The 11,361-nt window shown below is 43.3% G+C and overlaps 1 protein-coding gene across 1 annotated transcript; it reads left to right on the top strand.

The window, feature by feature from the left end:
- Positions 1-10,327: 10,327 nt before the first annotated feature.
- Positions 10,328-11,134, top strand: LOC309552993 (olfactory receptor 10AG1-like; the record flags this gene model as incomplete). Its single annotated transcript, XM_082253897.1, has 1 exon — positions 10,328-11,134. The coding sequence occupies exon 1, from the start codon at positions 10,346-10,348 to the stop codon at positions 11,132-11,134; it is 789 nt and encodes a 262-aa protein (XP_082110023.1). The 5' UTR covers positions 10,328-10,345.
- Positions 11,135-11,361: the final 227 nt, after the last annotated feature.

The raw sequence follows: 11,361 nt of genomic DNA, 5'->3' as shown, positions 1-11,361 counted from the left end.
GTTCTGGAACAGCAGAACAGGGAGGGAGTCAGGGTGCAGGGTGCGCCAAGCGCAGGGTGAAACATAAGAAGTAGTCCAAGGGCAGGCAATGCCTGTAACATTAACACAGGGGCCAAGTAGGTCAGAGACACTAACTAGGCCAGGGACAAAGGCAGAGTCAGCGGGGTGTCTTTCCCAGCCCCAGGGGGAAAGCTCCTAGGTTTGGCTCTCTTGCGTGAGAAGACTTGCCATTCTCCAGAAGGTTCTGAGGAGGACAGGGGAGCCACAGGAGGAACAGTGCGGTCTACAAGGATTCCCCACTTGGTCAGTAGAGACATACCTTCTTCCAAGGAGGAGATAGTCAACGTAGCGTTCTGATAGGTGATAGTGAGCAGGGCAGGATGCTTCCACTTGTGGGGGATGCGGTGGTTGCGCAGGGCCTTGGTGACAGTGGCCAAGTTTCTACGCTTTTGCAGCGTGTGCCTAGAGAGGTCCGGTAGGACTTGAACATTGGGGTAATCACCAGGCATAACTTGGAGTTGGCGGGCAGCTTGGAGGATCCTGTCTTTCGCCTGAAAAAAGTGCACCCGAAGGAGGACATCCCTGGGCAGTTCCGGGGCTATGAAGCCCGGCTTGGGGATCCTGTGAATACGATCTATCTCTAAGTCAGAGGCTGAAAGGGCAGGGATCAAGGCAGAGAAAAGATCAGTTGCCACTTGCCTGAGGTGTGGAGGCTGAACCGTCTCTGGGATCCCCCTCAGCTTCAAATTGTTCCGACGAGATCGGTCCTCGAGGTCTGCCACCTTGTCTCTCAGCCACCCAATGTCCTCAGCGTGGCCATTGTGAGCAGCCACCATGGTGTTGAGGGAGAGAGAGCATTTTTCCATGGAAGTTTCCACCTGCTCCACCCTGGTCACTAGATGTCTCACCTCCTTCTTGGTCTGAGTGAGGCCTTGATAAAGGTCTGAGTGGAGAGAGGACCACAGGGAATGCATCATGTCTTTCAGTAGAGAGGCAGACACTGGCTGGTCTCCTGAGGGAAAGGCAGCAAATGGATCCCTCGGTGTCTGCGCCGGGGTCTCCCCAGGCTGTGGAGGAGCTGCTGCGAGATCCATCCCGCAGGCCTGATCAGGGTCCGGTGGCGGGGAGCTCCATCTGGGCTTCTGCTTCGCCGGGCTCCTAGCCGAGGGTGAGGGAGGAGTGGAGGATCCAGACGAGTTTCCACTGTCCGGGTTCGCTACTTGCCTCATAGGCTGGCCTCGCTGCTCCCGCTCGCCGGAATAGTAGGATGCGTCCTAGTGCGGCCTACCCGCGCCATGCTGGCGGAGACCCGCGGAGGAGGAGATGAGAAAACCGTCCAGCCGGTTCGCCTGTGACGAGCCCTTCTTCCACTTCATCCTTCCCGGGGGCTACAGGAGCGTCGGAGAGGTGAGTTTACCCGCTTTGTGGGCTGTAGTGGCCTGAAGTCCCGGATGGCCGAGCGGAGCTGCCGGTCTATGCGTCCATCTTGCAGTGCCGCAGGCCACGCCCCCCCGGTAAGAGGCGATTTCTACTGGTGAAGGCTAGCACTGGTTCTGAAGTGTTACATGTGACTGCCCTGTTACACTTTGGCTTGTTTAACAGTTTTATTTGGTAAGAGGCGATTTCAGCTGGTGAAGGATAAGCACGGATGTTAGAGTGTTTATGAGATTACTCCCATTCACTTTGGCGTTTTTACTGCTTTCACATGGTAAGAGGCGATTTCAGCTGGTGAAGGATAGCACTGATTCCTGATTGTCACATGCGATTTCCCTTACTCACTTTGGTAAGGGGTACCTTAAGGTGTTCTATTGCATGGGATTTATTTCCTTTTTCTTTTCAATATAATTTTTCTTTCTAACTAATTGTGAGCATTCACATTGGTGGTGGTTATATCAACACAACTTAATTTTTTGAGCTAACCATTGAATAATCACTTTGGTGTTACAAGTCACAATATATCATTTATGTTGGGTTTTACGCTATTGCGGTTTCTATTTAATTTTATGATTCAACGACCACTGAGTCACCACGAGCTTACTGGTTCCGGCTTTCCATTAAGTGGACAAGATATAATACAAAGAACCTGCATTTAAATTTTACCTTTCTGGTAAGCATACATCCATAAGGAGCCTGATTTGAAAACTAAGGATTACACCAATTTAAGGACTTATATGGACTTTATTTGTTCCATTTTTCACTTTTAGCGCGACTTGATATAGAACTATTTACTGGGGTGTGGTCACACTTGAAGTTGCAGCTATTTAATTTGATCTCCATTAGCACGGTTATTATTTCTATTTTTCAATTGCTCTGTCATGCAATGACTGTACCCAAATAAAATTTATGTATTTTTTTTCCCCACAAACAGAGCTTTCTTTTGGTGGCATTTGATCACCTGTGCAATTTTTATTTTTTGCGCTATACACAAAAAAAGAGCAACAATTTTGGAAAAAAATCAATATTTTTCACATTCTGCTATATAACATTCCCAAAAAAAAAAAAATCAAAATGTTTTAACATTTTAGGCCAATTTGTTTTCTGCTACATATTTTTGGTAAAAAAAAATGCAATAAGCGTATTTTTATTGGTTTGCACAAAAGTTATTGCATCTACTAACTACGGGAAACATTTATTTCATTTTTGTTGTTTTTTTTTTCTTTACTAGTAATGGCGGCAATTTGCAATTTTTTGCGGGACTGCGACATTGCGGCGGACAGATCGGACCCTTGACTGACATTTTTGACACTTTTGGGGGGACCAGTGACATTATTACTACAGTAATCAGTGCTATAAATATGCACTGTTACTGTAATAATGACACTGGCAGGGAATGGGGTTAACATTATGGGCAATCAAGGGTTTAAATGTGAGCCTAGGGGAGTGATTCTAACTGTGGGGGGGTGTGGCTTGTGAAATTACCATAGAGACCTGTGTTCCTATATAGAAGGATCACAGGGGCTCTGTGATCATTCCAGGGAGAAGAATGGTCAGCTGTGTTTACAACAGCTGACCGTTCTTCTCTCTCAGCGAGGGAATGATCGTGGGTGTCAGGCAGCAATTGGAGCCACCTGCCCGCTGCCTCGGCTTGCCCGCGGATGAGGGGGAGCGCGCCGCCGCCAGAGCACGCTTGCCCCTAGCCTCCTGCTGGGGACCGACATACAGTTACGGCGGTTTGCGCAGGAGCGGCTGTCTTCCATGGTACATCTGCGGCAGGCGGTCGTAAAGAGGTTAAATATCAATAAAAACAATGCTAAAAAAAAAAAAAAAAGAATAGTTTGATGACATGTTACTGGCTCTGCCAGGTGGTGTTGAACCCACAACTATACAGGCACCATCATTTAGGCGGTCAACCAGTCACAGTTTAAAGACCCCCTAGCAGCTTATAACAGAACTCTAAGGTTCCCTTTACCGTAGTTGAGAATGGCTGCTGTAAGATGTGTATCAGGAGAAATACAGATAAAAATAATAATTCCTGAAAGACTACTTCCTAGGATAATTATCAATGTAGTTAATTACAGAAAGGTGCCTTGAGGAGCAGAAAATATATAAAATGCTTCAGATCGAGAAGGCTAATCATTAGAACAAATACATTGAATGGCCATCTATTCAACAGAAAATATATTTTCTCCAAAAATAATGACTGAGTTGGCTTTTCAAGGCAAAATTGTATATCCAGAAGTCTTTTCTAAAACCACACATGATACTAAGGTATGCAATAATATTTCCAGTGTGTGTTGTTAGGACACCAATGAAAATGTTCTGCCTTTGTCATAAAATAACATAGTGTAACTATTTTAGATTTTTACATATAAATTATAGTATAACTAAGACCAGGAGCAAAAATGTGATATATTGCAGCATACTTGTCCTTAGGTGTGGTCGTTGCACCCATGCTCTTATTATTTGCCAGAAAAGCAGTGTCCCTGTGACCTGACCTGGAAGCATAAAACAATGTTATCTTAGGCGAGCTGATAATTCTGTTTTCTTTTCTGCAACCACAGTGTCAGTATTGATGGTGAAATCCCTTCTGCACTGCTGCTGTGTTCTGTTGGTGTGAGGGGCATGGGGAGCCTTCCCCACTGGAAGAACACAATGATTACTGCTAGTGTCTATAGCTGCCATCAATAATCGCATGCCATACATCCGACAGGCTGGTTGGACTTAAGTTGGTCAATGGATCAACTTCTGTACAACCATGGATTGAATCTCAGTTGGTTCCTGCTGAACCAGCAGAGCTTAGGTCCATTTATGGAAGACATGTTTGAAGTCCAGCCTGGGTGACAATCATGGCCCCTCTGTGGATAGAGGTAAGTGAGATTTCACTGTCAACCTAGAACAGGAAGTGTGTTATTCATAATATCACAAAGTAATGTTGGAGATACAACTTTCAGCTTAGCCTATTGACTGCAGTTCACAAAGAGGACACTAGATGTCGCTAATGCTCAGTGATATGCTATGCCTTTTCTATGACGTAACTTTTTTTAAATTAAAAAATAATAAAACAGTAAATTTATCCCAATTTTTTCTATAATGTGAAAGATAATGTTATACTGAGTAAATAGATACCCAACATGTCATGCTTCAAAATTGTGCACGTTCGTGGAATAGCGACAAACATTGGTACTTAAAAATCCCCATAGACGACAATTTAAAAATTTCTACAGGTTACCAGCTTAGAGCTACAGAGGAGGTCTAGGACTCAAATTATTGCTCTCGCTCTAACAATCGCGGCAATACCTCACATGTGTGATTTGAACACTGTGTACATATGTGGGTGGGACTTTAGTATGCGTTCGCTTCTGCACACGAGCTAACGAGGACAGGGCACTTTTCTTTTTTTCCCCTATTTATTTTATCTATTATTTTTTATTTTTACACTCTTGATCATTTTTATTCCTATTACAAGGTATGTAAGCATCCCTTGTAATAGAGATAGGCAATTACAGGACCTCTTTATTGTGAGATCTGGGGGTCAAAAAGACCTCATTACTACACTAAAAAAGAAAAAGAAAAGAGTAAATTATTTTCACGATGAAAATAAAGATGACGTTTGACATCGCTCTGGTCCTCCAAGACCATAGAGTTGAGTGGGGGGCAATCTTGCCCTCACTCGACTTCCTGCCTGTGAGGAGCGCGGACCGGATCGTTTTTCCCGCTGACGTCGGGTCCGGTTATCGGGGAAAACGACCAGAAAGCGGCGGGAGGGGCGAATCCGCCGCTGGGACCACCCTTATGTGAAAAAGGACCGCCCACCATTTAAAAAAATACCAGGGTTATGGAGGCTATCTGCTGCCATAACTCCAGTATTTAACCCCTTTACGACCAGTCACTGTGCCTCTACTGCAGCACAGTGGCTCGTTCCCGTCCAGCGACGTAGACCTACATCACAGCGGGAGTTGGGCCAGGGGAGGAGCGGCGGCGATCGCCGCTGCTCTTCCACAATCGTCGGGGAATCAAGTTTGGAGATCCGCCCGCTTGTGTAAACAAAGCGGGCGGATCTCCTAAGTGACAGACAGGGTCAGATTGCAGGGTTCAGCATAGCTGAACATGCGATCTGTCCCTGTGTCACTCAGTCACCGCCGCCACACACGTTAGTAAGCACCAGGCATACATTAACCCCTCCCTCTCCAATAAAATTAACCCCTTCCCTGCCAGTGTCATTTTTATAGTAACAGTGCATACTTATAGCACTGATTACTGTAGTAATGTCACTGGTACCCCCAAAAGTGTCAAAAATGTCAGTCAAGGGTCCGATCTGTCCGCCGCAATGTCGCAGTCCCGCAAAAAAAATCGCAGATCGCCGCCATTACTCGTTAAAAAAAAACCCACCAAAAATGACAGAAATCTTTCCCTTAGTTAGTAAACGCAATAACTTTTGCGCAAACCAATCAAAATACGCTTATTGCAATTTTTTTTACCAAACATAGGTAGCAGAAAACACATTGGCCAGAAATTTAAAAAAATGTTGATTTTTACATTTTTTTGGGGGGGAATTTCATATAAAAAAATGTGAAAAATATTGTTATTTTTTCAAAATTTATGCTGTTTTTTTTGTTTATAGCGCAAAAAGTAAAAATCGCACAGGTGATCAAATACCACCAAAAGAAAGCTCTGTTTGTGGGAAAAAAAGGACGTAAATTATGTTTGGGTACGGCATCGCACGACCGCGCAATTGTCAGTTAAATTCGCACAGTGCCGAATCGCAAAAAGTGGCCTGGACGTAAGACAGTAAAATCCTCCGGTGGTAAAGTGGTTAATGTCAAAGTACCGACGTAAATCGGCGGTGGGCGGTCCGGAAGTGGTTAATGCATTCCTTGCATTAAGTTAAAAAAAAAACCTTTCAGCCTCCCTATATTCTCACCTGAGCCTGGTCTTGATACAGCTGCAGAGATGCTCTCTCTCTCCTCACTGGCCCAGAGACAGCAGCGGGAGCCATTGGTGCTCCTGCATAGACACAGCACAGTCAGTGGGTGTTGTAACTCAATGTATGAAATGTTTTTTCTTGGGTTTAGATACACTTTGAAGACCACAGGAAGGTTATTGTTTTCAGTCAGATGGGTCCCTCTGGAAAGATAAGAGAATTGGCAAGGCAAAACCATTTTGAAACACCACTTAGAAGAAAGAAGAGCTTGCATGATATATGATGTAGCAAGCAAATATAGAAAAAGAAAACAAATGCAGCCATCACATCTAAGGTATGGTAAGATGGACCACATTGAATTCTTATTCCTGGGTTTTGAAAAACGCTTTAACCACTTCTGGACTGGAAGGTTTTCCTCCTTAATGACGAGGCCATTTTTTGCAATACGGCACTGCGTTACTTTAACTGACAATTGCGCGGTCGTGCAACACTGTACCCAAATAAAATTGACGTCCTTTTTTCCCACAAATACAGCTTTCCTTTGGTGGTAGTTGATCACCTCTGTATTTTTATATAAAAAAGAGACAATTCTGAAAAAAATATATACTGTATATATATTTTCCACATTCTGCTATATAATATTCCCAAGAAAAAATTTAAAAATCACATTTTTTCATCGGGCCAATTTGTATTCTGCTGCATATTTCTGGTACAAAATCCCAATAAGCGTATTTTGATTGGTTTGCGCAAAGGTTATCGCGTCTACTAACTACGGGAAATATTTATGTCATATTTATTTATTTTATTTTTTTTACTAGTAATGGCGGCAATCAGTGATTGTTAGCAGGACTGTGACATTGCGGTGGACAGATCGGACCCCTAACTGACATTTTTGATACTTTTTGGGGAACCAGTGACATTACTACAGTAATCAGTGCTAAAAATATGCACTGTCACTGTACTGACACTGGCAGGGAAGGGGTTAACACCAGAGGCGATTAAAGGGTCAAATGTGTCCCTAGGGGGTGCTTTCTAAGTGTGTAGGGTTTGTATTCACTGAATGAACACAGAGACCTGTGTTTCTAAATAAGAGGATCAGGAGCCCTGTGTGCATTACTGACTACCGCCGTTCTGTCTCCACGGGGAGCGATCGCGGGTGCCTGGTGGCAATCGCAGCCGCCGGGCCTGCTGATTGGCTCCCACTATAGCCCATCCGTGCATGTGCACACCTCAGGTGGTGTGCACGCGCCCTTTCTAGCGGTCCCACAAAAGGCGTCTAAAAACTAGGAGAAAGATTTATGTCTTTTTTATTTATTTTATTTTTTTTACTAGTAATGGCGGTGATCAGCGATTTTCAGCAGTGGGGAACCTTCAGAATAGGGATGATCGAACGGTTTGGGTCGACCATTGGTTCGACCCAAACATTGACTGTTCGAAATTCGGCCGAATCTCAAACTTTTTGCTGAAAAAGTTCGGAATTCGGCAACCAGAACCCGACCAAAATGCAATGGGACAGGAACTGGGCTTTAAAAGCCCGTGATTGGACCAGAACCATCAGTAAAAGCCAATTGAGGGGGCAGGAGGATGCTAGGAATGTGATTGGAGTGACTAGGGGGTCCAGAGGCCAATCAGTAGTGGGGCTGTGGAACAGAGTGGAAGCAGTTCTGTTACTCCTGCTTCAAAGTGTCATTTAGCAATTATTACTGTTAGGAAAGGGATATCTATTGTAGTTAGGGTACTATTTTCCACTATAGTTAGATTTAATAATCTAGTTTTTGTAGGGAAAGTGTTAAGTGTCAGGGGACTGTAGTGTAGTATAAGGTTAACTGACTCTAACTGCTATGGCAGGGTGACCAAACCCTTCCATGTCAGGGTGACCGCCATAGAAAGCCATAGAAAAAAGATTTCTATTTCTATTAGAATTGCAATAGAGGATAGTGGCTTCGCCCCTGTGATACCGGGCTTTTTGTTGCAGGTGTTTTATTGGGCTTTTTTGTGGACGTGTTTGGAGGCAGGCATAACATCAGAACTTCTGTGTAGGGGTATATACACACACACACATATATGTATATATACACATATACATATATAGGTGTGAAAGTAGCAGAACCCTATGCCTGCACTAATGAAATTATTAACAGCCATAGGACTTTGCTCCTTTCACACCTATATGTGTGTATGTGTATAAATACAGATAAGTGTGTGTGTATATATACCCCTATACACAAGTTCAGATGTTATGCCTGCCTCCAAAGACGCCCACAAAATGCCCAAAAAAAACCGCCTGCAACAACACACCTGGGCGTTTTTGTAGCAGGTGTTTTTTTGGGCATTTTTTGGGCATCTTTGGAGGCAGGCATGACATCTGAACTTCTGTGCAGGGGTATATACACACACACACACATTGTATGTATATATACACATACACACATATAGGTGTGATAGGAGCGTAGTCCTATGCCTGTTAATTATTTCATCAGTGCAGGCATAGTGTTCTGCTACTTTCACACCTATATATGTGTATGTGTATATATACATACATGTGTGTGTGTATATATACCCCTACACAGAAGTTCAGATGTCATGCCTGACTCTAAACACGTCCACAAAAAAAGCCCTATAAACGCCTGCAACAACAAGTCAGGTGTGAAAATAGCAGAGCCCTATGCCTGCTCTACTGCAAATCTAATACAAACAAACTTTTTTTTTTCTGGTTCTGGACATGCTACAGAGCTGAAACTTCACAGGCACACTTTTTAGACCCCCCCAGACACTAAATCCAAAGAAAATATTTTTTTTTCAATAATTTTTTCAATAATTGGCTCTCTATCAAAAATGACAATTTTTAAGAACTTTTTTTTGTGTGATTAATATTCCCTGGGGCATGACCCAGAACCCAAGGCACTTTTTAGGGGCATTTATTGGGTTTTAGGGCTTCAAAATGGTGTTTATTGATTACCGAAGTTCGGGTCCCATTGATTTCAATAGGGTTCGGAAATCCGGGCCGAACTTTCGGGAAGTTTGGGTGTTCTGGTCGAACCACACTTTTCAAAAGTTCGATCATCCCTACTCCAGAAGTGAATGTGTGTACCTCCAAGGGGTCGTTGAGGTGTGCTGGATGGTTGACTCTGTCTGTCGGGAGATCTATCATTGTTGTGGGGATATTGTTCCAGGAAGGGTCAATTGTTGCTGGTAGGGATCTACAGTTGAGTGAGGACTCTAATGATGCTGGCTGATGTGAGATCTATTGCTGCTGGTGGGGTCTTTTGTTGCTAGAGAGGATCTGCTGTTGCTAAGGGATATATTGTTTCAGGGGTTCTATTGTTGCTGGGGGGGTATATTGTCGCCAGCTGCAGGGGATCCATTTTACTGCCTTTCTTGTTATCACCACCAAATTCCATACAAATTATTTAACACCACAAAATGATACTTGGTTCTGTATTCTCTGGAAAAGGGTGGTATTGAGCAATATATAGGGCGTGGAACAGGGGCGGCCCGTCCATTGGGGGTGCAGGGGCGCTGCCCCCCCCCATCCATGCGTCTGACCCCCTAATGCAGGGCGCCTGGATTCCAATAGGGGATTTCTTTTTTTTGAAGCCTGTGATTAGAGCCAGAGGCTCTAATAGGCTTCAAAAAAGGGTGGGCTCGGGGCATTGGTTTGCCCCCCCAAATTACCGAGCACCAGTCGCCTCTGGCGTGGAACCATTCTGATCCTGAGCACTGTCCAGGTGTACTGTAAATATTTCATGTATGTGTACTATTTTTATTACTTACCACATGAGATGATGGTGCTACATAAATAACTGCTGCTGCTTTGTTACTATTAATGTCGTTCATATTATATTCTCTTACCAGGTAGCCTATCACAACAATGTAACCAATGTGTTACTTTTAGGATTTCAAAATATTAAAAGAATCAGAATTCTGCTTTTCTTATTGCTGTTCATCATATATTGTGTCACCGTGTCTGGAAACCTTCTTATCATGTTCTTGATTCATGTAAGCAAAAACCTTCATTTTCCCATGTACTTCTTCATTACACAATTATCATTACTTGATATGATGCTAAGTACAGATATCCTTCCTAACCTTCTTTATATCATACTTTACGATGGATGTACCATGTCTCTTTCTGGATGTATCAGCCAGTTTTCCTTCGTTGCAACTGTTGGAGTTTCTGACTGTCTTCTGCTGACTGTGATGTCCTACGATCGCTACCTGGCCATCTGCAAGCCCTTGCATTACAATTGTATAATAAACCAAAGGTTTTGCATAAAATCAGTAATATTCATTTGGTTGCTGGGCTTTAATGTTATGGTACTTGATTCCATGTCTTTATGCAGTCTATACTACTGTGGACCAAACATCATTGATCACTTCTTCTGTGACATACAACCCATACTTGAGCTTTCTTGCTCCGATCCTTCATGGGTTCATATTCAGATCACTGTATTAGGTTTCATTTGTGTTCTAACTCCTTTTACCATCATTGTTATATCATATATCTATATTGTTCTAACCATCTTAAAGATCCCATCGATTGCAGGGAGACAAAAAGCGTTCACCACTTGCAGCTCTCACTTAATTGTAGTGTCTATATTTTATGGTTCTATAACCATTGTGTATTTATTTCCAACTAGAGGAAAATTAGGTGTGCTGGGCAAAGTCCTTTCCTTGTTTTACACCATAATTACACCATTGCTTAATCCCATCATATACACTTTTAGAAATAAGGATTTTAAGAAAGCCCTTAATAAAATAAAATCTGATTGAGGAATATTATGGTAGCAAAATATGCAGTTATATATGGCCAATTCTTTATGGACCCCTGACCAGTATGGTGTGTTTTAAATTAGCGATCGAACGATTATTGGCAAAGCCGATATATCGAGGGCAGATATGCACTTTCCCCGATATATCAGAATCGGCACCTGAGGTTACCGATATTGGCGATATTTCGGTGAAAGTGCATGTACCGGAGTGATTCCTGCAGCTAGAGG

The sequence above is a fragment of the Pelophylax lessonae genome, assembly GCF_965119305.1.
Source record: "Pelophylax lessonae genome assembly, chromosome: 4".
NCBI lineage: Eukaryota > Metazoa > Chordata > Amphibia > Anura > Ranidae > Pelophylax > Pelophylax lessonae.
The sequence above is the reverse complement of the archived record's forward strand: the minus strand, read 5'-3'. Positions and strand labels throughout refer to the sequence as shown.